Below are 25,940 nucleotides of genomic sequence, written 5' to 3'. Positions count from 1 at the left end.
GGATATGTGATAACTGATAACTTGAAAAGTCAACACAAAATGTTATTTCTTTGTTCACATTTGATGTAATCCCCCTTGACTGCTCTTTTTTCTCCGTCTTATTATCTTCTAATTCTCAATCCAGTCATATATTGATGCTGGATAGACCATTGTTTATTAAAAGTTTTGCACACATTGTTGTTGGATGCACCATCTATTACAATTGTATTTGCGGTATCTACATAGATCTATTCGTCAACGATAATATGAAGGTAAGCTTATGTAGTGTGATGCAGAGGTATTGGCCATACACCATGAATGATAAAAGTTGTGCAACTAATATTCATAGTTTACTCGCTTTTTCTACCATGATTTTGGTTTGATTTACAATACCGTTGTATGTATTCTCCAAAGAGATACATCATTTTAGTTCTAATGTGGTACCTTGCCGATAGGACATTGATATATTATCCAATTTGGTTCCACAATGTCTATACTCTTTAGTTTATGTTGATGTTTGCATTCTCTTTCTTTTCTTCTGGAGTCTTGTATTTCCTTTCACTGTGTACTTCACTGTCATGTTATACAAAATATTTAATAGATAAAACCAAAAAAATTAAAGAGAACACAAGCCCTTGAATTTGGAGAACGTGGACCTATATTTTTACAATATTACTAAGACAATTTTGAAAATTTGAAGCTTGGTCTGGGCTATGGTGCTTAGTTTTTAGTGGATTTTGTCGAGCAACTAAAATTTCCAACGAGTTCTATTAACATTATTGCACCTAACTATGGTTGATTCTGCACAATTCCGCTTCATTGGTCTATTCGTGACACATCTAAATTCATTTGCGGATCCATGCTCTATGGTACGGAGCCTGAGGTCCTTGGCGCCACACACCTTGTCACATGTTACTTGTCTTATTGATTGCCATTAATATTAGCCTATTAGGTATGAAATGTACATGGACTATCTTGGGTTTTGAATGCTAGGTTCCTGGGCAATCCGAGCAATGATGTATGGCCAGGAGTATGCAAGTTCCCAAACTTGCACGAGTACCCTTACTAGAACTTCTCAAAGCTATCTCCTGCAATTTCCGGTCTCTACGCCAATGGTCTTGATTTGCTTGAGGTTAGTAATCAAACATGTGTATTCAGGCTACTTGATCCTTGTAGAAAACACGTAAGAAAATGTGCTCTTATAAGAATCTTGTACTAACTTATGAATGTGATCCTTGGAAAAATGCGGCAGCAAACACGAGCCGATAGAGAGGATGTCAGCAAATAAAGAATGCCATGGAGCACCCGTATTTTTTATGATGCAGGTTAAGGCATTGTAGTGGAGTTGTCTTCGTGACTAGCAAGAAGCGAATTTCATACAGTTTGTGTTTGTTTTGAAGCATATCTTTTGATTCTAAGGAGGCATTTTTTCCTCTGTTTTTCTAGCCTTCGATTAGTTTACGCCATAACCCAATGTTGTGATGGATAATGACTATGGAGTTATGCATATTTGAACACGTATTGCCCAATCTCAAAAGTTGGTCTTGTGAATCACTACTTCTCCGCCATAACCAGGCTTTACTTCTTTTTTCTATCTGTTATTTAGTGCACACCATTCATTTTTGTTGCTGATGGAAAGTTAAAAATATCATGATGAATGTAAATGAGTATGTAAAAATTCCATTAAATAATACAACAATTTGTAGGCTACACAAAAGACATAATTTGACCTAAAAATAACAAAATCCCTGCTAGATCTGCCTGCATGCCTAGGAGGCTAGGCTAGAGCAAAGCAAGTCCGCAACGACATGGTTCATGGATTTCTATGTGGCAAACTGGTCTGACAAACTATAGTGCGTCTTAATTGTTCTACGATGATGGAGCGGATTGGGCCTTCGACTCAGGATGCTGATGGATGGGTTTGTACGGATGTCTCTATGCGGTGAGATAAGATGGTAAGGGAGTGAGTGATGCCTCCTTTAGGTAATGTTGTGATGTACAAGGAAAGAGAATGTGCGAATGAACATATATTTTTCTATTCGATGGGATGAATGTGTCCGAGAAAGAGCAGGCCCATGCATGCCTAGTAGGGGATGTGGCCCATAAGCAAAACCAAAACCAATGATGGGAAAGCCCATACCTTCTTCGCCTGGACCCATCCGGGTAAGCTCATCTCCATTAGGTTACCTTGGATTTTGTTTATTAATAGTTGCAACATAGTTAGGACATCTCTAACTCTTGCCCTAATTCAAGTCCCGAAGTCTCAATTCCAAATTTGAGGAGTTAAGAAGGATCCCACATGGAAGTTTGTCTTCATCCTCTTCGTCCTTCTATCTTCTTCCTTCCACGTGGAAAACGTTTCCTGAGAGTGCTTTCCCAGCAAAATCTCTCGAACTGCCATGCAATTTCAACTAAAATTGCCACGACAACTTCACAAAATCTACCATAGCAACTTTACAAAACTTGTCATGATCAAAAGTGGATATCGCAATGTATCGTAAAAAAATGTTGAGATATTTTTTTTTTTTGCCATTCATGTGATCTGTATCCAAGGGCTAGGGGGCCATTCGCTGGGACCTCCTAACTAGGGAACGTTTCCCAGCTATCATCTCCTTCAAAAAAAAAAGCGAAGAAATAAAAAGTTTACTAAACGAGAGCGAACAAAAACAGGAACATATTCCACCGCCCCAGCTGCGAAACGAAGCCACAATGAATCCATTCCGAATCAAAACACCCGGCAGTCCACTGGACCGGCCCCATACACCACCAGCCAGATCGCCCCGCGAGCGAGCGACCAAACGGGCCGTCCGTCCCCCCACGCTTCGCGGCCCCCGTGGACCGCGTCCACCCGCACCCCGCATTCCGCCCTTCGATACCACCACACCCGCTTTTATTCCCCAGCCCTCTCCACGCCTCACTCCCCTCCTCCCCTCTCCCCCCCACCCCACCCCACCCCCACCCAGCGGTGCCGCCGCCGCACAAAGTCCAACCCTAGATCCAGCGCCCGATCCGCGGCCATGGCGACGCGCCGGGCCCTCTCCTCGCTCCTCCGGTCGGCCTCCCGCGCGCGCGCGGCCTCCCCGTCGCCGCTCCCCCGCGCGGCCCCGCTCCACCGCCCGTCCCCGGCCGGCTACCTCTTCAACCGCGCCGCCAACTACGCCTCCGCCGCCGCCGCCGCCGAGGCCCCCGCCGAGAAGCTGCCCCCCACCTCCGACAAGTACGTCGGTGCCAAGATCACCGACGAGTTCACCGGCGCCGGCTCCATCGGCCAGGTCTGCCAGGTCATCGGCGCCGTCGTCGACGTGCGCTTCGACGAGGGCCTCCCGCCCATCCTCACCGCGCTCGAGGTGCTCGACAACAGCATCCGCCTCGTGCTCGAGGTGGCGCAGCATCTCGGCGAGAACGTCGTGCGCACCATCGCCATGGACGGGACCGAGGGGCTCGTGCGCGGCCAGAAAGTCCTCAACACCGGATCCCCCATCACTGTAATCACCGCATCTCCCTTTCCGCCCGCCCTTTCCGCAACTGCATTTCCTGTCGTGCCCGATCTGATGAAATGTAGATCTGGCGGGGTTAGATTTGATCTGGATGCACGAATCCGACTGGCACGTGTCGGATATACATCTCTTTTATCTTCCATCATTACATATACGTTGATTGCTTGTTGTGTTCCGTAGGATCTGTGTAGATTGTTAAACATTGGTATTTGTATACGTATTATTCACAAGTTCTGACTGCTGTGGTTGGGTGTTGGTAGTCTGCTGTTCGATTATCAAACCTTTGAAGTTAATTATGATTCATATGTGCATCTGTGTGATATATCTAGGTTCAACTTTGATGCTCCATAGGCCTGTAGCCACTAGTTCAATTTTTAAGTCTGTTTGTTACAGTTATCTATATCATGTGTGGCCTAATGAATACTAGAAACTTGGTTTCTGTGTCCTTAGATGGATTAATTTACAGCCTGCTGCAAGAGCCTCTGCTTGTATATGATGTATACATGTACATCGGTGGTATTCTTTTTGGAAGTTGAATCATACTCCCTCTGTAAACTAATATAAGAGTGTTTAGATCACTAGTTTAGTATTCTAAACACTCTTATATTAGTTTACGGAGGGAGTACTCACCTGCAGTGTGCTTCATTTGTTTGACTTGGAAGTTGTTTCTCCTTCTCAGGTGCCTGTTGGGAGGGCCACCCTTGGACGTATCATTAACGTTATTGGTGAGCCAATTGACCACAAGGGTGACATAAGTAAGTGACATTCTCTACACGAGTTCCTTCATGTACATGTCTTTTTACCATTGTTATTATTGATACATCTCTATCTTGTAGAGACACACGACTTCCTTCCTATTCATCGTGAGGCCCCTGCTTTTGTTGAGCAAGCCACAGAGCAGCAAATTCTTGTTACTGGAATTAAGGTACAACATTTCACTATCACCGTGACTATCTTAGGATATTTCATGTAACCATTAAATGCAGTGTGAGCATGTGTCATAATGTAACAAGTGTTAATCGTAGTGTGATGGTTCTGTATCTGACAGGTCGTGGATTTGCTTGCACCTTACCAAAGGGGTGGCAAAATTGGTCTCTTCGGTGGTGCAGGAGTGGGTAAAACTGTTCTTATTATGGAGTTGATCAACAATGTTGCCAAGGCCCATGGTTGGTATTCTACAAAGTTGTATTGTTTATATTGTGTAGCTGCTTCTTATGGTTTACTGATTGTACCTGGTTAATTCGTTTTCCTTAGGTGGTTTCTCTGTTTTCGCTGGTGTCGGAGAACGTACCCGTGAAGGTAATGACTTGTACAGGGAAATGATTGAAAGTGGTGTCATTAAGCTTGATGAGAAGCAGGTAATTGTTATGGAGTTTGAAATTTTAGCTCTGAAGCTCATATATGCAAGCTATCTTTCCTTACAAAATGATTTCTGTGGCAGGCTGAGAGCAAGTGTGCTCTTGTCTACGGGCAAATGAACGAGCCCCCGGGTGCTCGTGCTCGTGTTGGTCTGACTGGTTTGACTGTTGCTGAACATTTCCGTGACGCTGAAGGACAAGATGTGCTCTTGTTTATTGACAACATTTTCCGTTTCACCCAGGTAAATTTTGCAGGGCGTTTCTTGTACTGACACCTCTGTTTCTGTGCTCCATATTGTGTTGTTGAACAATATTTCTCTTTCTAACCTGCTGTTACCATTGCTATCAAGTCTTAATAGTTCTATCTTTTATTACTCTTAAATGGCAGGCAAACTCTGAGGTGTCTGCTCTCCTTGGACGTATTCCATCTGCTGTGGGATACCAACCAACTCTTGCCACCGATCTTGGAGGACTGCAAGAGCGGATTACGACGACAAAGAAGGGTTCTATTACATCTGTCCAGGCTATTTATGTGCCTGCTGATGATTTGACGGATCCTGCTCCTGCTACCACCTTTGCCCATCTTGACGCTACTACTGTGTTGTCACGACAGGTTTGTCCGTCATCCTTTGTACATGATCATTATTCAACGCACACACAACATGCACATCATGACTGTAATGAGCTACTTGTGCAGATTTCTGAGCTGGGCATTTACCCTGCTGTCGATCCTTTGGACTCGACATCAAGAATGCTTTCTCCCCACGTTCTGGGTGTGGATCACTACAACACTGCCCGTGGTGTCCAGAAGGTTCTTCAGAACTACAAGAATCTTCAGGATATCATTGCCATTTTGGGTATGGATGAGCTCAGTGAAGATGATAAGATGACGGTTGCTCGTGCAAGGAAGATCCAGAAGTTCCTGAGCCAGCCTTTCCACGTTGCTGAAGTTTTCACTGGTGCTCCAGGGAAGTACGTGGATCTTAAGGAGGGTGTTCAAAGTTTCCAGGTGAGAATTGAACCATGGTAGTTCTTTTTAGAACAGTAAGTAATGCCACTATTTTAGAAGTGCCTGGTCATGAAAATTAGTTGGTATTTGCCACATGCTTGCAAACCTGTGGACAGCCCATGCAGCATGAACATTGCACAAAACTTATTACGTTTCTGTTGCTTATGATCCATCTTACTCAGCAACTTGAGACACTCTTTTGTGTGCAGTTGCTTGTTTAAGAATAACTGTTTCTCATATGACTGCTTGGTTATATTGTGTGCGCTCTGCTAACATGCCTGATGAAACGTCCAGGGTGTTTTGGACGGCAAGTACGACGACATCTCGGAGCATGCGTTCTACATGGTTGGAGGCATCGATGAAGTCATCGCCAAGGCAGAGAAGATCGCCAGCGAGAACGCTTGATGACAAGGTGTTGCCACCGCCCTGTACAAGTTAATTTTTTTGGGATTTCAGCTGTTCGCCCGAGACTTGCTCACGAGCAGGAGTGTGCCAGCTCCTGCTGAGGGATCCTTGTTTTTGTTCGTTTTTACTCCAATTTACCCGTAATAAGCAACTGCAGTGACATTGGTTTAGTCTGCACAACAGCAACACTACTCTTGGCTTGGAAAACACTTGTGCCCTTTGTAATGCAGATCCGACAGATCATGAATTGGTTTAGTTTATTGTTGTTGGCGAAGTTGTCTGTGTTCAGGTTTTAAAAGTGCCTCGTTTTCTACGTTGTGTCTTTTGGTTTCTCTGAGAAACATAGAAAAATAAATTCAAATCAACGCAAGCAATGTCAAACATCGCATCGTGTGTGCCACTATGGGTGTCTTGTTTCTTTTAATGGTTTCTTGTGATGATAACATAGAAATATCATCACAAGCAATGTCAAACATCGCATCTGTGTCCGACACTTGTTTAAGGACTGTGGCTTCTTCGTAAGTTTTAGTTATGTACTCCCTCCCTTCCTAAGTATTTGCATATGCATGCTTTGCTTTGTTAAGAGAAAGCCGTTTTTGTCGGCCTCCATGGAGGCTGTTTTTTTTTGAAAAAAAATGAAATTTGAAAATTTCGGTTTCAAAAAAAATCTGAACAAATTGTACAAGTAAACCAGGACGTGAGACATATGCGTGTAAAGTTCCAGGATGAAATACGTTGAAATGTGATCTGTATGAAAAGACAAATTCATGGTCTTGAAGAATGAATAATATCATGTGTTAAAAGCTTAATATGTCTTTTTTGCACACTCCCCATTTTAACGTATTTCGTCCTAAAAATTTACACATTTGGGCTCTATGCATTTATCTATCTCTATTTTTTTCTTCAGATTTTTCTAAATGTAAAAATATGAATTTTCATGAATTTTAAATTTATATTTGGAGGTCTGCATGGAGCTAGATCTTCAAAAGCAATTTCCGCATGTTTAGCATGTTTTCTATAGAGAAACATGACTACGTACCAAAAAACTAAAAATAAAAATGGACATGTTTTTTTACTAAAGGCCTTTATGGTTAGTTTTATTACACTCAAATAATGCTTACATTATCTGCTAAATCTTTTACAAATAGAAACCGGAGGTGCATTCACCCATACGGAAGGGGTGTTTGCATGCCCCTACTCAGTTAGCTCATGAACAACTACATTTGATTCTGTGATACAATGCTCAATACTAACCTTCCCGAACTCTCGTAATAACTCTACAATCATTTAGAACAGGAGCCACCACCATAGATGTCCCTCATTTAAGCGTATAGCATCAACCACCCTACAATCATTTAGAGTTGTCCATCCTCACCAAGACATTGTTACAAAAACATTAAAACTAAACAGACATGCTTAGCGAATCTAACTCTTGCAAAAAAAAAAAAACAAGTTACAAGCTTTTTTGGGCCTTTGGTCTGCCCATTAACTTTTTCTGTGGGCTTGAGTGAGCAGGCAACAACTCCTTTTAATCTTTTATACTAGCTTTTCTACGTGATGAAACAATGTTGTGGTGGCATGCGAGAAGTTGCTAGGGATGAAACAATATTTAAAGAGTGGTGGCATGCGAGAAGTGGTACATTATGAGCAGTGTAGACCATTCTGCAAAATAGGGTTAAATCCCTATTTCTAATTATCTGGAAGGCCTAATTAACCGGCTTCCTAGTAATTAAATAATTGTATTAATGACTTGATAATTGATTCCACACGGAAAATCTCTATTTAATTGGATTAATTAGTTGCACATGTAATTAAATTGTGTTGCTAATTAATTCATTAATGACTTGATTTTCAAATTGATTCGACGTTCAACTTTCAAATTATTTTCCCATTGGTAGTTGCGTATGAACGAGGACGACGTATGCATTCCCCTTTAACAGTAGAGACATCATGTGGCCAATGTGAATGTTGGACAATGCAAGCGAGACAAGCTCACATGCTCATGTGATTGGCTGTTTTGCACAGTGCTCCCTCAAAGAAATATAAACATATTTCTGACCTCATTTAATCCAGTTAACCGATCGGTTTTTCGGTATATACGAAAAGACCAAAATTCAAAACAGTGTCGTATCAAAAACCAGATACCGTAAAAACCATAGAATTTGTTCGGTTCGATTTATTCTTGGCATGGGTTTCGAGTTCAGTTTCAAAATGCACAGAGTGAGTGATTTGTTTTTAGGCAGTTTTTTTCTTTTCTTTTGAGAATGAGAATGGACAGAGTGATTGCTTTTTTTTTTTGAGAAAAGTGCGATTAGTAACAATGAGAATAGATTTTTTTTTGAGAATTAATAGATTTCTTCTTCTTTTGAGAATGAGAATGTGCAGAGAGAAAAGAGGAGCTTGACCACTTGACATGAGTGGTTAGCTATGCCATCTTCTCAAAAACAAAGAAAAGAGGAGATTGACAAGGAGGCGAGCCCAAACCCAAACGTTGCCTTGCCCCAACGAAAGGGGAACGGGAGGCCCACGACGGGTCCTGACGCGAATTCGAAACGAGTGGGGACCACCAGCGCAGTTCCCTTCTTCCTCCCCGGAAATCCCGAAAACACAAACGCCAACCCCGCGTGCCCCGCAATCGCCTCCCTCCCCATTCCCAACCCATTTCAAATCAAACCTCCCCTCCTCCTCCTCCGCCGCACCCATCCCCACCTCAATCGCGCCGCCCGCCCCTCCGCCCCGCCCGCCGGCACGCCGAGGCGCCGCACACTGGTGAGTGAGCTCGTAATCACGGGGCCGGAAATTAAGCCGCGGCAGGCCCTAACTGATCCCCCTCGATTCGGCCCCCTCGCAGGCCGCGGCGCCCTCGCGCGGGACCGGGATGAGCGGCGGCCGTCGCCCCGGCGACCAGCTCCTCCAGATGGAGACGGCGTGCGGCGCCCTCATGCGGGAGCTCCAGGTGCGTGCGCCCCCCGCCCCTTCGATTACGTACCGCGGTGGTGTGATTTTGCGGCGGGTGTGTGTGCGTGTATGCGTGATAATCGCTCGTGGTTGGTTGCGTGTGTGCGTGCGCGCAGGTCATCTGGGACGAGATCGGGGAGCAGGGCGCCGCGAGGGACACGATGCTGCTCGAGCTCCAGCAGGAGTGCCTCGACGCCTACCGGAGGAAGGTGGACCAGGCCAGCCGCTGCCGGGCCCAGCTGCGCCAGGCCATCGCCGACGCCCAGGCCGAGCTCGCCGCCGTCTGCTCCGCCATGGCCGAGCCGCCCGTCCTCGTCAGGCAGGTTGGTTGGTCACTGCTCGACCTGTTGTTTTCTCGAACACCGCAAAGGAACTTGTGCTGATGAGACAAAAACTACTGTGCTAATTATGTGCAGTGTACACTGTGTAAATGAATTTCGGGTCCCTACAATTCTGTTATCCAGCCAGTCTTAATTGTGTTAGGAACTTAATTCTGTGCCACGCAGGTTAGCTATTAGCTACGTTATAAATTCCTGCCAGGACAGCCATCTGTTTTTGTTACTTCTGTCATTTCATTTATCTGATGAGAAAGCAGGATATTGAAATATGAATCCTCTTTCAAATAAATAAATAAATACACGAATTATTCCATAGATGGTTGCAAGTATGCCTAATTGTCAGCAATAAGTTGGCTGATGGGTTTATAATGCTAGCGATTCCAACCAATACATGCAGAGGAAAACTAAGTCTCATGCAAATTTGGTTGCAGCCATAACATTTTGATTTCACCCTAACGAGGCAGCTGTGTTTATTAACAGACCAATTTGACTGTAGAACACAACTTCAGAATAATGATGTTTCATGTTCGCTCCACATGTATTGTTAATGCAACTAATTTCAAATGCTTGATGCTTCCTATTGGGACTCCACCAATAATGAGTATTTTCCATTATATCTTTTCTTCATTCTACACAGAAAGGATGTGGCTTACGGGAGGAGCTAAGTGTAATCGTCCCATATCTGGAAGAGATGAAGAAGAGAAAGGTCGAAAGATGGAATCAGATTCTTGATGTTATAGGCAAGATAAAGAAGATATCATCTGAGATCAGACCTGCAGATTTTGTCCCTTTTAAAGCACCTGTGGATCAATCTGATCTATCCTGCAGAAGGCTAGAAGAGTTAAGAATGGAGCTGCAGTTCCTAGAGAAAGAGAAGGTTCATATTCATGCCTTTTCCCCTTTGTACCCACTGATTACATTTTCTATTTCTCACATATGCTAGCTCTGCCATTTTCTGAATATCTTGCAGAGTGAGCGGCTAAAGCAAGTAATGGATTACCTGAATACTTTGCATTCCTTATGTAAAGTACTTGCCGTTGACTTCAAACAAACAATATCTGATGTACACCCCAGTCTCGATGAGGATGGCGTACCAATGAACATAAGCAACACCACAATTGAGAGGTTGGCGTTGGCAATACAGAGACTACGGGAATCAAAAATTGAAAGGATGCAGAAGGTTAGCACCTTACAGTTCTAACCTAGAAAATCATCATATGACTGCTTTCGGCCCTTAACTCTGTTAGCTCTAACAGCTTCAAGACCTCTCGTCTACAATGCTGGAACTATGGAATCTTATGGATACGCCGATAGAAGAGCAACAGTCATTCCAGAATATAACATGCAATATTGCTGCATCAGAACCTGAAATAACAGAGGCCAATGCCCTTTCCATTGACGTCATGAACTTTGTGAGTCAATGTGTTGTTTGCAGAACTTGCTTTAATTGTATTTCTTGGTTAGCTTAGTGGAGATGATATTCTTTGATGCAGGTAGAAGCTGAGGTACTGAGGCTTGAGCAACTGAAAGTCAGTAAAATGAAGGACTTAGTTCTTAAGAAGCAAACAGAACTAGAAGAGCATCGTCGACGAGCACATTTAGTTGGGGATGAACATTATGAAACTCAGTTCAATATCGAGGCAATTGAGGCAATTGAAGCAGGTATGTTTCTAGCTTTCTAACATGCTTTGGTGCATCTGGATTCTGGCAGAATAAGGATTTTTTTCCTGTAAATTTCTCTGCTGCAGCATTCAGATACAAACAGATGTGTTTGTTGATATCATTTATTAATGTTGTAATTTGTTGTTTCATTGCAGGTGCTATTGATCCCTCACTTCTTCTGGAACAAATCGAGGCATACATCGCTACAGTTAAAGAAGACGCTTTTAGCAGGAAGGATATTCTTGAGCGAGTTGAAAGGTGGCTAAATGCATGTGAGGAGGAAGCTTGGTTAGAGGATTACAGCAAAGTATGGTTGTGTTTGATGATTTGATCCAGGCTATATGACAAAATTTTCTATGTCAACTGCTACTAATTTCGCTATCTACATGTTATGTTAGGACGATAACCGATATAATGCTGGGAGGGGTGCACATATTATGCTTAAGAGAGCTGAAAAAGCCCGTGTTTTGGTTAACAAGATACCAGGTGAAAGACCCTTACTAACTACGTTTTTCTGCTTGTTATTTTTAAAATGCTACTGCTGATCGGTTCATTGTTGCATGAAGCAGGAATTGTAGACGTTCTTACAAATAAAGTAATAGCTTGGGAGAAAGAAAGGGGCACTGAGTTTACTTATGATGGTGTATGTATCCGTAATTTCACTGCTATTCTTGTGAGTAAACACAATATCTGTTTCTATACTGTCAAAGGTTCATGCCATTCAACATTTCAGGTTAGTCTTTTGTCGATGCTTGATGATTATAGGATAGTTCGTGAAGAAAAGGAGCAGGAAAAGAAGAGGCAAAGGGTATTCATATTTTGCTTAACTTTTTCTGCACTTGCATCTGTGTTCATCTGCGGATGGTATCTGATGGGTGAGCGATTGCAGGATCAGAAGAAGCTTGAGGATCAATTCAAAGCTGAGCAGGAGATGCTGTACGGATCAAAGCCGAGCCCTTCATCAAGGTCGAACAGCGGGAAGAAGCTTACCAGAAACCCCTCGGCTGGTACAAACCGGAGGCTGTCTGTTGGCGGTGGGCCAGTGCGAACTCCAAAATCAGTGACACCTCAGTCAAGATCCGTCCGTTCAGCCAAGAAGACAGAAGATAGTGGCACTCTGTCCCCTGGCAAGTTCACTTAACCATAGCTGATGCAGTTGTTCAGTTTCTTTACTTTCAAATTAACAGACTATCTCTGATGAAAACAAAAAAAACGCTTTCAGGTAGTAGAAGCAAAGGCACTGCCAGTCCTCCGATCAAGAAGTTATCATTCAAGGCAAGTACTCTTGGTGAGACTGAAACCCCTCGTAAACCCTTCACGCAGATCGCACCCGGAAATAGCAACCCAGCGACGCCCGTGCGGTCTGCCTCCAATGGTACCGAAGGCGAGAACCGAACTCCCAAGATACTCGCAGCACCAACTCCCAAGACGCCGATGATGGTGACCTCTCCCATGCAAATGACCACAACGCCTGCTCTGACTGCTGCACCTGTCTGCGTCTCCAATGACAAGCCAGAGCTGTGTTTGCTAGAGAGCACCGAGTACTCCTTTGAAGAGAGGCGCCTTGCCTATCTCGCTGCGCACGCCGCTTGATTCTCGAGGAATGCCGGGGAATGCTGTGTAGGTAACTGAAAGTATGTCATCAGGCATGGCAGGGCCAATGTTGGGAGAGACGCTTGGCTAAGTTGATACAGGCACATATTATTCTGATCAAAGTCACAACCATATGTCATGTTTCTGTTAGTTGGTAACAGATTTACATTGCTGCCTTCTGCTGTAGTTCCGCAGAAGATTTGTTTCGACAGGTCGACGGAGATGCTTAACTCTATGTATCCGCGTTGCTTGTGATATTAAACCTACACAACTCAACATAACATCGCTGGCAGCATTACATTTTTCATATAGCTGTGGCTGTGCGATAAACAGGCAACATGTTGCCTGATTGGCAGGTGAATGCAGAAACTAGTTTGCACAAGGTCGACTATCCTGCATACTAATTTGTAAGATGGATAATTGGTCAACCATTCAACCCCGCATGCACTTCTGCTCAAAGCTATTGTGCCAATCGCGCCAAGTTACAAGCGTCGAAAGCACCTAGTTTCCTCAATTGATTCCCTACCTATTTACTCTGACGATGAAAATTTACAAACAGGTGGAGTGATGATTCATATCCTCTGCTTTCATGCAAACTGGCATGAACATAAAGACAATAATGTGTTCATCACTAAATGTTTGGATTCTGATACCCAGCAAAGAACTGCTATGTATGCCCTGGAATTTGTAACAGGATCGAAGCAGCTAGGATATCAATTGATTCCCTACCTATCTAGGTTAACACGAGCATAGCTCCAAATATAGCCCCTGTCTGCATGTGCACTGAAAACTTTCCCCATCTTTTCGTCAACGAAATTGACAGCACTCAACTGTGCTTCAAAACAAGTTTTCTTTTGAAAGAGCTTCAAAATAAGAACTGAAGTCATCTTTTCGGGGTTTAGGGGCACACCTAAAAGATTGAACTTTTATAAGATCTTCGAGTTCCGACCTTCGTCTCCCATGGGGGCACAACTCAGGGAGAACAGCAAAGCATCCAGGAGAAGTTCCTTACTGGATCAAGATTTACGTGTGCTTCTTGATAACCACTGGAAAAGGATTTTAACATGATAGGGAAGGCAGACAGCAAACAATATACGACACAACTAATTCATAGAGAAATATACGAGGATACAACGACTAGCTGGTGAACTTCCCACGTTGCTGCAACACAGATAAACATTGGCACTTCTGATAAGAGAGTCACTACAGGTCGAAGGAACTTGCACATTACTGCAATGCAGATGAACATGCTTCATTGCTCCTGAATTTACAGACCATCCATTCCATGACGAGACAGTATGCCCATATGCCGGGTTTGTCTGATTCAGCATATATGCAAATTACACAACGAGACAAAAGCATGACATACAGACTACAATCTCTCTAGAGAATTCCATATATGCATAAGACTGACAAGAGAGTCACTACAGGTCTAAGGAACATGCGTACATCACGCAGAGTGTTACTTCTGGTTTGAAGCAAGTTTGGCAATGAGCTCGTTCAAAACAGAGGGGTAGGTGATAATTAACGGCTCCCAGCCATCAGTCGCCATTACTTTTTGCAAACACAAGGGAGATTGGACTTGGATAAACTTCAAGCACGCCTCCTTCAATCCGCGGCAGTGGAGCTGCTCAGCTAGAGTAAGAGTGGATGCCACTGAGGTCACACCTATGCGCTCAGACAATCGCTTTTCACAGATAAACCTGAGCCGTTGGAGATCATATCTGTCTGCAGCTACAAGCAAATCTTGTAGCCATTGCAGCTCCGTTTCATCCTCTGCTGCATCCTCTCCTTCTCCTTGTTCCGCAACTTCTGCCATTTCATCCTCTGCTGCTTCCTCTTCTTGTCCTTCTTCCACGGCCTCTCCTTCATCCTCCTCCATGTCGTCGTCCTCCAATAGAGGGAGTGAGTCCGTGTAGATGAAGCTAAGCAAAGCCTTGAACACTTTTGCTTCCATGTCTTTGATCTGGATGGCACTTGATGCAGCAGTGCCCTCCTTCATGGGGCCGAAGAATTGTGCCATGAATACTTTAGAACGGGCTGCAAGCACACATCGGTGTGCAGCGAACATCTCGCCGCTGACCTCGAATGTGACATCAGCACCCACCTTAGTCTGAAGGAGATTGTTTAAATGCTGGTCTATTTCAGACAGGAGCACCTTGTTGCGACCGGCATCCTGTGTGTCGCAGACCATGATGTCACACCGGACGGTGAAACAATCATCCATCAGATTCGCCGATTGTTCAAGGACATCTTTTCTCATGAACTTGCCGTAGCCCCGCAGACACTCGCCGCGGAAGCTGAGTGTCTCGGTTCCAGAAATGTACATCGGCTTGTGCTTCTCCGCCTCGTCGATGAAACTGAACTCGAACTTCGTCTTCACACGCTCTTTGGCATCGTCGTCGTCGTTGAGAAGGTTAACATATAGAGAAATGAAGTCGGCACAGCTCTTCTTCTGACCGTTAGGATAGTACTCGATGCACCACTCATGGCGTCCCACCATGAAAGGGCGAGAGCAGATGCTCATGCCGGTGGGTGTCGCTCGCTTGGTCAGCGAGTAGTCCTGGACCACAAGCAGGTGGTACCCGCAGTCCGTGCTGGTGACGACGGGCGACTCGGTGGAAGGGCACAGCTCGCCGCCGGCCAGGACGGATACACCGGCGAACGTCGACGGCATGGCGAATCTGCGAGCGGATCCATCGAAAATGTTGGCGTCCCAAAGTTCAGAGTTGACATGGCGAATCTGCGAGTGGATCGACATGGCAAACCTGGTCACGGAGTCGCCGTCGCTCAGCTCGCTGCGCCGCCCGCGCCGACGCCGTCGCTGCTCCCCGGAAACAGAGTATGCGCCGCCGGCTCGTCTGTGCGTGCGTGCGTCCTGAGCCTGCCTTTTTTTTAGGCAAGCCTGAGCCTGCCAAGAGTTAGGGTTTTCTTTAACTTACCACGTTGATTGGGCTTCTGTTTTAAGGCCTTCAGAGCCCACGAGCTGCAAGCCCATACATCATTCACAACACTGATTTGGGCGAACCGAAGCCTGAAACGAATCGGGCAGAAATCTGCAGATGCAAAAATATAATCCAGTTCATTCCAGAAAATATAAATATAATCCGGCTTTCATTTATGGAATGCTATATAGCATTTCACTTGAAAAATGCAGATGCAGCTCTTTTTTCTTTTCTTTTTTCAAAATTCACATTTTGAAGTTCCAATATTTTTTTGTAAAATTAATCACAGATGTTCAAATGGATGTATACTACATATGTGTAAAGTTTGACGATGACATACATTAACGTGAGAGCTACACAAAAGGGACAAATCCGTGGGTTTTTACTTTTTAATAATGAACAATGAACAAAAAGATAAACTTGTGATTTGAAAATGGTGAACATGCACACATTGTTCGATATTAAGAACCCACGAATTTGTCTCTTTTGTGTAGCTCACATGTCAATGAATCTCATCGTGAAAAAATTATACACTTATAAACACATCCATATGAATATGATGACATTTCCATTTTTTGAGGACCAGAAATACACTTTTTGAATTTTCCCAAAAAAAGACCTCCATGGAGCCTATGCTCCAAAATGCCTCGCTCGTTTGACTTGCCCCAAAGAAACTAAAGAATTTGACTGGCCTTTGTTTTATCTTTGTAAATCAATTAAAAAGTATCCACGTTGTATTTACCGAGAGCGACAAATGATCTCTGCCTTCCGTTTTCCTAAGAGATCTAGATACCTTAATTTTTCGGGAACACATATCAAATCAATTAATGGCTAAATTTAGTCTCACTATAATGGAATTGCGGTCGTCACATTTATGGGGCCTTGATGAATGTATTTGATTTCATTTTAAAACCACTGATAATTATATCAAAGTTAGATTCAAAATCCCCACGAGGAAAACCGTGACGTAATTTTCTTTCTACTCCCTTCGTCCTTTCCGTAAGGTGTATTTTCTTGGTAACACACGCAATCGAGCAGAACTTGAGACAAAAATACCCTTGAATAATCCCTTAGAAGTATATTTTCAAACAGAAATGCATGTTGCATGCCCTTCCGTCGGGAAACAAATGATTTTGTGGTCTGCATCCAGCTAATAGCACGCAGTACAGTTAGGCTACTCGTAGTGTATGATACCACTTCGTAGTGCATAGTATAAGATGTTAACATCTTAGATAACCTTATTCGAGGCCTGTGTGGTCTGCCTCCAACGGCACTGAAGACGGGAACTTAACTCCCAAGATACTCTGGCATGGCAGGTTGTCTCTTATTTTTTTATTTTTATTTTTTGCGTAAAATGGCAGGTTGTCTCTTGTGAGAGACACATGGCTAAGTCGATACAAGAAGTAATTTTCTGATTGAGTGACAGCCATATATTTTGTTTCTCATGGTTGAAAACAGAATTATATTGGTGCCTTCTGCTGCAGATGTCTAGCAAGTCAGGGTATGCCATACCTGCACATAAGATTTCTTTCTACTGTTCTACAGGTCGACCGACGCGCTAAACTATATATCGTTGTTGCGTGCGAGACGAGCTCTACACAATCGAACATAACATTGCTGGCAGCATTTGAATTTTCATGTAGTAGTAGCTGTGATAAACCAAAAGATAAGCAGGCAACATGTTGCCTGATTGCCAGGTGCATGCAGAAACCAATATGCACTAAAGGTTGACCTACCTTGCACACTAATTTGTAACATGAATTTCAACCCCACATACATCTCTGCTGAAATCCGCCGCGCCAAGAGCAACAAGTTACAAGCGGTCAAAACGCACTAGTTTCCTCAAGTTAAAATAGGCCACGGACACTTTCACATATTTTCTTTGCTGATAATTTACAAATAGGTAGAGTGATGATTCATATCCCCTGCTTTCTTGCAAACTGACATCAATATATAGACAACGATGTGCACTGGGAGTTCTCCCCATTTTTTAAACACCGAAACTGACAGCAACCATTCGTGCTTCAAAACGCACCTCAACGGAAACCATCATTCGGGCTACAGGGGCACAACTACAACATTGAACTTTTGCAAAATCTTTCTGCCCACCCGAGGAGAACGGCAAATCACCCAGGAGAAGGTTCCTGAGTGCCGGAGCAAGATTTACATGTTTTCCCTGATAACAACTGGAAAAAGATATTTACATGACAGGGAAGGCACAAAGGAAACAACATGCAACACAACTAAAACACATAGAAATATAGTAGGATAAAACGACTAGCACATTGCTGCAATGCAGATCAGCATTGATGCTTACACCTGAATTTACAGACCATGAGGAGACAGTTTGCCCATATGTTGGATTTGCCCGATTCAGCAGATAGGCAAATTAAATGATGAGACAAAAGCAAGAGAGACATACTACGATCTCTAGAGAATCCCATATATGCACAAGTGTCATTACCGATCCAAGGAACATGTATACCATATGAAGTGTTACTTCTGGTTCAAAGCAAACATGGCAAAGAGCTCGTTCAAAACAAAGGGATAGGTTGTAATTAAGCGCTCCCAGCCATCGGTCGCCATTACTATTTGCAAACACGACGGAGATTGGGCTTGGATAAACTTCAAGCATGCCGCCTTCAATGGGCGGCAGTGGTGCTGCTCAGCTAGAGCAAGAGTAGACGCCACCGAGCTCACACCTATGCGCAAGGACAACTGCCTTTCACAGATAAACCTGAGCCGTTGGAGATCATATCTGTCTGCGGCTACAAGCAAGCCTTGCAGCCATTGCACAGTCTCTGGTGGTTTCTCTCTTTGTCCTTGTTCCGCAACTTCTGACATTTCATCCTCTGTTGCTTCCTCTTCTTGTCCTTCTTCCACAGCAGCTGCTTCGTCTTCCTCCATCTTGTCATCCTCCATCTTAGGGAGTGAGTCTGTGTAGATGAAGCTAAGCAGAGCCCTGAACACTTTTGCTTCCATGTCTTTGATCTGTATGACACAGGATGTAGTAGTGCCCTCCTTCATGGGGCCAAAGAGTTGTGCCATGAAGACTTTAGACCGGGCTGCAAGCACACATCGGTGCGCAGCGAACATCTCACCGCTGACCTCGAATGTCACATCAGCACCCACCTTAGTTTGAAGGAGATTGTTCAAATGTTGGTCTATTTCAGACATGAGCACCTTATCGCCACCGGCATCCTTGGAGCTGAACAACATGATGTCACACCGGATGGTGAAACAATCATTCATTAGATGCAATGATTGTTCAAGGACATCTTTTTCCATGAACATGTTGTAGCCCAGCATGGACTCAGAGTGGAAATTGAATGCTTCAGTTTCCGAAATGTACATTGGCTTGTGCTTCTCCGCCTCGTCGATGAAACTGACATTGAACTTCCCCTTCACAGGCTCTTCAGCGTCGTCATCGTCATCGTCATCGTCATCGAGAAGGTTAACAAATAGAGAAATGAAGTTGGCACAACTCTCCGTGTAGCCGTTAGGAAAGTAGTCAATGCACCATTTATGGCCTCCTACCATGAAAGGACGAGAGCTGATCCACTCGCCGGTGGGAGTGGCTTGCTTGGTACGCGAGTAGTCTTGGACCACAAGCAGGTGGTACCCCCAGTCCGTGATGGTGAGGAAGGACGATGCTGTGGAAGGGCTCAGCTTGCCGCCGGCCACGACGGATACACCGGCGAACGTCGACGACATGGCGAATCTGCGAGTGGATCTGTCGAAAATGTTGGCATCCCTACCGCAAAAAATTAAGAAGGAAATGTTGACATCCCAGGGTTCAGAGTTGAGATGGACGAGCTGAGGGGCAAACCTGGCCCCGGACTCGCCGTTGCTCCGCTCGCTGCGTCGCCCCGCCGACGACGTCACTTCTCCCCGGAGACAGAGTATGCGCCGCCGGGTCGACGGTGCGTGCGGCCCGGGCCTGCCTAGAGTTAGGGTTTTCTTCAAGTTACCACCTCTGTTTGGGCTTTTGTCTTAAGGGCCCTCACAGCTGCAAGCCCATACGTCGTTCACAGCACTGTCTTTGGGCAAAAAGAAAAAAAAACGCTCTGAAACAACCACTAAAAAAAAGCTACTCTGAAACAAATCGGCTGAAATTTGCAGGATGCAAAAATTATAATCCAATTTGCATTTATGAAATGCTAAATAGAATTTGACTTCGAAAATTCAGATGGCTCGTTTTTTCCCTAAAAAAACAATCAATATTCACATTTTGAAGTTAAGAAATAATCACACATGTTCATATGGATGTGTACCACATATGTGTAAAGTTGGACGATGATAGTTACACAAAAAGGAAATTTCATGGGTTTTTACTAGTGAACAACAGATAAATACATGATTTTAAAAAGGTGAGTGTGCATTCATTGTTCATTAAAAAAACATGAATTTGTCTTTTTATGTAGCTCACATGATATTATATTTTATAGTGAAACTTTACACACTTATAGAATACATTCTTATGAACATGTAGATTTTTTCCAAAATATTTTGAGCCTTTGAAATACACTTTCTGAATTTTCAAAAAGATGAGCTCCAAAATGCCTCACTCGTTTGACTTCCCCCAAAGAAACAACATAATTTGACTAACCTTTTTATCTTTATATAAATCAATTAATAAATATCCACCTTGTATTTATAGAAATCGACAACCAATCTTTGCCTTCCATTTTCCTAAGAGGTCAAGATACCTTCATCATTTCCCGGAACACATATCAAATCCATTAACGGCTAATTTTAGCCTCATTGTAATGAAATTGCGATCGTCGTATTTTATCATGCCTTGATGAATGAATTTTGATTTCATTTTAAAGCCACTAATAGTACATTAGTATCTGAGATGACCTTATTTATTGTTTTGCATGACACATAGTAGTAATTCTTTTCATTAAGATATGGTATCATTCTATGATACTAGCTTTCAGCCTTGATTCTCGTGTGAGGTTGTTCGTACATGAGGGTGGAGGCATAGAAACGATAACATGAGATTAAAAGAAATACACCTTAACTTGCAAAAATTTAGTAAAATTGAATTAAAAGTAAATACACCATATATAAGGTAACGAAGGGAGTATTTCACAACACCCAGCTGCCAACTCTGAGTGTAAGTGGCAGCTCCAACAATTTATAGCACGTATAAATGAATCTACGCTAGACAAAGAAATATATTTCGTCAGCGAATGTGATGTCCTAAGCCCGAGCTCATGTGAGCGCAGGTGACCAGTAATTTTTTTTCCAAAATACTGATTTTTTTGTGTGTGAAACATTGACAAAATGTTTGTTGGATCGCAAATTTCATCATGAAACAAAAACAAAATCGATGCTCCAAAGTACATTTGAAAATAACATTTTGTCGCATTGATTTTGTTTCTTTTGCCATGATTTCCATGAATGTAATATGGTGATGGAATTTTGCAAACCTATAAACATTTTGTCAAATCGTCCTCGTATATATTTTGTCAAACCTACAGCTACCAAAAAAATTCAGAATTTTTGAATTTTTCCATTCTTTTTGTTCAACTGAGCTCACATGAGCTCGGGATTAGAACAACCACGTCCTTTTAGTCAGATCCTATATTATCGTCCTCATATATCTATATATCCAGACAGACAGCCCGAACAGTGTGTGAAGCCTCTTAAACCGAGTCCCCAAAATCCTCCGTTTGTCATGGTTGTCCGCAAATCCACAAACCCAGCCTTTTTTTTGATGAATAAATTGGCTTCACTCCACAAACCCAGCCATGTGTGAAAGAAACTGAGGTGTCCGGATATATAGTCCGTCGGACCGGCTCATCTTTGACCTTTTTTTCTTTCTTTCCTCTCACTAATGAAGAGCGGACCACCCTATCATTCATGTGCTTGTTTTAAACAATTTGAAAATGGATTGAGAGATATTGTTCTGTACCTAGACAAATGATGCCGTCGGTCATCATCCTTTTCGAAAAAACTAGACAAGTAAAGGGTCTAAAGTGGACACGCTGTACAATGTGTTCCGGGGACAAATGACCGTTGTGATTGGAGACGTTTAATCCATGCGTGCATAAGCACCCAATATCATTAGGATAACCAATCAATTACAACGTACATGTGGCTAGGAGAAGGATGACCAGGGAAACCGCCATTGCGTTTGTTCTGAAGGGTTAAGATGCTAGTATATGTTTGTTTTGTGTCGCCCCAACGTTACCCACTTGTCGGCCATTTGCTAAGCAGTTTTGGATGCTTGCCATGTCAATTTGATTGCCCGCCGTATACTCCTGTATGTTCTGAAGGATAAACCTTTGACAAACGATTACTCTCTTTTAGTATAATCTTTGTTGAGAGAAATCTCTCTTAGTACATAGCTTGCGATACAAAATAATCTCAGAACTGGAACCACTAAGTTTAGGCCACATTCGTGTGAACCTTCGAACAAAAAATCCATGGTCAAAAAGGAAAGAACAAACTAGAGTAGCACAGAACTGTAATCCCCTTTTTATTCTACTCGTGTGTTCTTCACGCACTAGTTAGCTAGCAATTCTTGCTGCACGTGCAGCGGTAGGCTCCGCTCCCGGTGCAGTCGCCGGAGTCGTAGCCCTCGTTCCGGCACGTGATGGCGCACTCATCCGGGTCGAAGCACGCCCCGGTGCACTTCTTGCACCGCGCGTGCTCGCACGCCATGGCCTCCCGCACAGGCCCCATCTCTGCACGTACACATCAAGAACAATCAGTCTCAGGTTAGGTTTGAAGTTAATTACTAGCCCGCCCATCAGGACAAACAAGCAATCAATTACCTGTGGCCAGGAGGAGAAGCAGGAGGAGGACGGCGGCCGGGAAAAGCTTCGACGAAACCGCCATTGTTGCAAGAGTTCTTCTTCTCGAGGAGTAAGAGAGAATGTAGGAAGCTGTGTTTGCAGATGACATGAGGGAGATGGGGGTAGGCTTCTTATATTGTCGAAGGTGAAGACGTGCATAGGAATGATTTGATTGGATTTGTAGTGGCATGAATCTCGAGACTTGATTGCTGGAATCAACGCGCGTTCATTAAAATGGATTGGCTGCCTAAAGCCATGGCTAATAATAGGGCAACCTGCATGATGACTATATCTTGCTGCCTTGGATGATAGTATTTTGTCATGGGTATACAAGGTAATAACAGTTTAGAGAGAGAGAGAGAGAGAGAGAGAGAGAGAGAGAGAGAAGGGTGAGTGGCTGCATGCATATAATATTCTCTCTCTTCAAAATGAAGACCAGCATTTTATTTCATTGTGATAGTTAGAATAGTTGATAACTTTTGAAATAATTTTTTGTCTTTGAAACTTTTTATAGATTTGAATTGCTCATGCCATGAACTTTAAAATAAGGCCAATATTGGATATATTTCATCTAATTTTATTTAACCGATTTCAAGAAAACATATTTCACTCAACGAAAAGAAACATATTTCACTCATTTCACTAGTTTTAGAAAACACACTACACTCGTTACAAAAGATATATTTCACTCATTTTAGAAAACACATTACACTCAATTAAATAGGATACATTTCACTCATTTCAGAAAACACATTACACCCACTCAATTGAAATACATATTTCGTACGTTTCAAAAAACTGATTTCACTTGTTACAAAAGATATATTTTACTCGTTTCGCTAGTTTCATAAAACACATTACACTCATTTGCAAAAGATATATTTCACTCATTTCAGAAAATACATTACAGTTATTTAAACAAATTATCAGTTAAAAAACCATTTCACTCGTTTCCAAAATAGATTTCACACATTTCAGAAAACACATTACTCTCATTTGCAATACTAATCTCACTGCAAATTTACGAAATATATTGAAATGCATTCCGCTTATAAAAAATATCATTTTCAAACACTGAAAAATTAGTTTCACAGCAAAAATTGGTTTTATTTCACTTTTATTCAAATAACTTATTTCACTCATTTTAGAAAACACACTGCACTCATTTGCAAAATATAGATTTCACCCATTTCACTAGTTTCAGAAAACACATTGCAGTCATTTTGAGAAAACGTATTACTCCTTTCACTAGTTTCCAAAATAAGTATTTCACAAATTTGAAACAACGCATTTCACTGATTTGGAAAATTGATTTAACTCATTATAAAATATATCTCAAAAACTCATTTCACTTCATATTTATGGAAAAAATATTGGAACATATTTCACTCAGCAGAAATATCAGTTTCACACATTGAAAGAGCCATTTCACACCAAAAAGATATATTTCACTTTTCTCAAATAACTCATTTCACTCATTTCAGAAAACACATTACAGTCGCTCAACTGAAATACTATATTTCACTTGTTTCAAAAAACTGATTACACTCATTACAAAAGATAGATTTCACTAGTTTCAGAAAAACACATCATAATTACTCCATTGAAGAAACAGTTTCACAAGCTGGAATATGAAACTCACAAAGAAAACTATATTTGGGAAAGTGGTTTCAATCATTTCAATAACCGATTTCAATCATTTCTAAAATTGTAATTTGAAATGAGTGAAATTAATATTTTGATATGATTGAAATAGTAAAAATTAAACTAGTTTAAATATACTCAAGATTGGCATTCTAAAGATCTTATGTTCAAGAATTTGAATATATGAAAATTGTAAATAATAGAACAATGCTGTAAAAAATATTGGCCATCTAAAAATGTAAACAAAAATAAAATGCATGGATTTGTTTGAGAGAGAGGAGATGCTGCATGCATGCGTACATTCCACTACAAAAAGTACTGCTTCTCCTTACATGGACATATACAAAATATTAAGGACGCTGACAACTGCCACACGTGTGGTATATTCGACATGTGCCCACACATCGTGTATGGTGTGAGCAGGAGGCAGCCCACACGGGCTGTGTGTGGGCAGACATTAGAATTACCCACACGTGTAGGCGCGGCTACTTCGTGCCACACGCCCAACAAATACTACTCATCACCACCTCGCGTGTGTGGCACGAAGCAAAAATGCCCACACGTCCTGGCGCAGCTACGTTAGGTATCCCGCGGGATGACAATTTAGTTGCCATCCTGGTTGGCAGATGTAGTTATCCGGGATAGCAAGTGTAGTTGTAAAAGCATGGCAACTCTATCTATTTTGGTTAACTATAATTGCCATGTCTAATTTCTGGTAGTTGTCGTGTGTAATCAAACCGTAGTTGCTGTGTGATTAACTACTTGCCACATATAGTCAAACAGTAGTTGCCATGTGTGTTTACCTAGTTGCCACGTGTGGTCCAACCATAGTTGCCATGTATTGCTAATCACAGTTGCCATGTGTGTTTATCTGGTTGCCACGTACGCGCAACTGCAGTTGCCGTCTAGCAAAGAATCACAGTTGCCATGTGTGTTTACCTAGTTGCCACGTTCGCGTAACTGCAGTTGCTATCCACAACGTAGAAGTGTCGTGTGGGCGAAAAACAGTTCGCCCACACGCGGATGAACTAGGTGGTGGCTGTGTGGGCAGAAACTAGTTCGCCCACACAGCGCAGCTGGCAAACAGCATGGTGCGGGTGTGTGGGCAAACTCTTCAATGCCCACACACCAGCCCCGTCCTACGTGGCACATTAAATCCACCTTTTCGTGTCAAGATTTGTGCAAAAGACAGTGAACGACGATCCAGACGTGTGAGCGAGTTGGGGAACACCCACACGTATGGGCGTTAGTGTTTCCGAAGATTAACTGCCACAATACATGGTTATACATATGAACGGGTCCTACTTAAACACAGTTCGCAAAAAAAATGTGAACGGTGGATGGTTCGCCGGTAGCTCCCGGTAGCTCCCAGCACCGGTAAAAAAAGCTTTCTAGGCCGAGAGCGGTGTGGACACCTTCGGCGTGGCGACAACTAAGGTTGGGAACAGGAGATCGTTCAGTATAATTTTCAGTGGGTTTTGACAGTTTCTTCATGAATCTAAGTGATCCTACAACCGAAAAACATATACACAAGTAACACATGCCCCTTTCACAACAGTAACCACCAGACCTATACTTATAGTTTCTTTCTATGCTGCATTGGTCGAGTATTTCTGACCCAAGGACATTTCATCCTACGAAAACAGTGTTGCTAATTCCAATAGGAATTGGAGCTCAGCACATAAAACAGTGTTAAGACACCACCAAGGCACAAGTAATTAGATCAAACGGGACTCTCAAGCC

The 25,940-nt window shown here is 42.9% G+C and overlaps 5 protein-coding genes across 6 annotated transcripts; 2 read left to right on the top strand and 3 right to left on the bottom strand.

The window, feature by feature from the left end:
• The first annotated feature begins 2,916 nt into the window (after window positions 1–2,916).
• Window positions 2,917–6,522, top strand: LOC125530336 (ATP synthase subunit beta, mitochondrial). Its single transcript, XM_048694736.2, has 9 exons — window positions 2,917–3,464; window positions 4,156–4,231; window positions 4,313–4,401; window positions 4,525–4,642; window positions 4,731–4,834; window positions 4,918–5,076; window positions 5,223–5,447; window positions 5,532–5,843; window positions 6,138–6,522. Exons 1-9 carry the CDS (start codon window positions 2,997–2,999, stop codon window positions 6,246–6,248), a joined length of 1,662 nt encoding a protein of 553 aa, XP_048550693.1. The 5' UTR covers window positions 2,917–2,996; the 3' UTR covers window positions 6,249–6,522.
• A 2,336-nt stretch (window positions 6,523–8,858) lies between these two features.
• LOC125530335 (65-kDa microtubule-associated protein 3) lies at window positions 8,859–13,110 on the top strand. The gene is made up of 13 exons (XM_087530518.1): window positions 8,859–9,017; window positions 9,100–9,204; window positions 9,323–9,529; window positions 10,182–10,421; window positions 10,515–10,724; window positions 10,801–10,956; window positions 11,038–11,206; window positions 11,362–11,513; window positions 11,605–11,692; window positions 11,776–11,849; window positions 11,940–12,014; window positions 12,096–12,333; window positions 12,429–13,110. The coding sequence occupies exons 2-13, from the start codon at window positions 9,127–9,129 to the stop codon at window positions 12,797–12,799; spliced, it is 2,058 nt and encodes a 685-aa protein (XP_087386644.1). The 5' UTR covers window positions 8,859–9,017; window positions 9,100–9,126; the 3' UTR covers window positions 12,800–13,110.
• A 792-nt stretch (window positions 13,111–13,902) lies between these two features.
• LOC125538383 (BTB/POZ and MATH domain-containing protein 2) lies at window positions 13,903–15,703 on the bottom strand. The gene is made up of 2 exons (XM_048701640.2): window positions 15,568–15,703; window positions 13,903–15,483 (listed from the first exon to the last, which is right to left on the bottom strand). Exon 2 carries the CDS (start codon window positions 15,474–15,476, stop codon window positions 14,262–14,264), a length of 1,215 nt encoding a protein of 404 aa, XP_048557597.2. The 5' UTR covers window positions 15,477–15,483; window positions 15,568–15,703; the 3' UTR covers window positions 13,903–14,261.
• Window positions 15,704–18,204: 2,501 nt separating this feature from the next.
• LOC125538373 (BTB/POZ and MATH domain-containing protein 2-like) lies at window positions 18,205–19,710 on the bottom strand. Of its 2 annotated transcripts, none has more exons than XM_087530514.1 (2): window positions 19,574–19,710; window positions 18,205–19,498 (listed from the first exon to the last, which is right to left on the bottom strand). In XM_087530514.1, the coding sequence occupies exon 2, from the start codon at window positions 19,456–19,458 to the stop codon at window positions 18,241–18,243; it is 1,218 nt and encodes a 405-aa protein (XP_087386640.1). In that variant the 5' UTR covers window positions 19,459–19,498; window positions 19,574–19,710; the 3' UTR covers window positions 18,205–18,240. The 2 variants fall into 2 exon arrangements, with proteins under 2 accessions (XP_087386640.1, XP_087386639.1); XM_087530513.1 differs by having other exon boundaries at window positions 18,205–19,477.
• Window positions 19,711–22,065: 2,355 nt separating this feature from the next.
• Window positions 22,066–22,647, bottom strand: LOC125538363 (defensin-like protein). The gene is made up of 2 exons (XM_048701624.2): window positions 22,533–22,647; window positions 22,066–22,442 (listed from the first exon to the last, which is right to left on the bottom strand). The coding sequence occupies exons 1-2, from the start codon at window positions 22,594–22,596 to the stop codon at window positions 22,270–22,272; spliced, it is 237 nt and encodes a 78-aa protein (XP_048557581.1). The 5' UTR covers window positions 22,597–22,647; the 3' UTR covers window positions 22,066–22,269.
• Between the last annotated feature and the right edge of the window lie 3,293 nt (window positions 22,648–25,940).

This window comes from Triticum urartu, chromosome 1A (assembly GCF_056163025.1).
Source record: "Triticum urartu cultivar PI428250 chromosome 1A, HENAU_Tu73, whole genome shotgun sequence".
Classification (NCBI taxonomy): domain Eukaryota; kingdom Viridiplantae; phylum Streptophyta; class Magnoliopsida; order Poales; family Poaceae; genus Triticum; species Triticum urartu.
This window is presented reverse-complemented; position numbering and strand designations above follow the sequence as displayed.

Excerpts from the sequence above, each read along its gene's own strand:
- LOC125530336 (XM_048694736.2), top strand. The coding sequence starts at position 2,997 with ATGGCGACGCGCCGGGCCCTCTCCTCGCTCCTCCGGTCGGCCTCCCGC. Across the intron at positions 4,643-4,730 it reads CAATGTTGCCAAGGCCCATG|GTGGTTTCTCTGTTTTCGCT; the intron begins GTTGGTATTCTA and ends CGTTTTCCTTAG. Across the intron at positions 5,077-5,222 it reads ACATTTTCCGTTTCACCCAG|GCAAACTCTGAGGTGTCTGC; the intron begins GTAAATTTTGCA and ends CTTAAATGGCAG.
- LOC125530335 (XM_087530518.1), top strand. The coding sequence starts at position 9,127 with ATGAGCGGCGGCCGTCGCCCCGGCGACCAGCTCCTCCAGATGGAGACG. Across the intron at positions 10,725-10,800 it reads AAATTGAAAGGATGCAGAAG|CTTCAAGACCTCTCGTCTAC; the intron begins GTTAGCACCTTA and ends TAGCTCTAACAG. Across the intron at positions 11,514-11,604 it reads GGTTAGAGGATTACAGCAAA|GACGATAACCGATATAATGC; the intron begins GTATGGTTGTGT and ends ATGTTATGTTAG.
- LOC125538383 (XM_048701640.2), bottom strand. The coding sequence starts at position 15,476 with ATGCCGTCGACGTTCGCCGGTGTATCCGTCCTGGCCGGCGGCGAGCTG.
- LOC125538373 (XM_087530514.1), bottom strand. The coding sequence starts at position 19,458 with ATGTCGTCGACGTTCGCCGGTGTATCCGTCGTGGCCGGCGGCAAGCTG.
- LOC125538363 (XM_048701624.2), bottom strand. The coding sequence starts at position 22,596 with ATGGCGGTTTCGTCGAAGCTTTTCCCGGCCGCCGTCCTCCTCCTGCTT. Across the intron at positions 22,443-22,532 it reads GCTTCTCCTCCTGGCCACAG|AGATGGGGCCTGTGCGGGAG; the intron begins GTAATTGATTGC and ends GTGTACGTGCAG.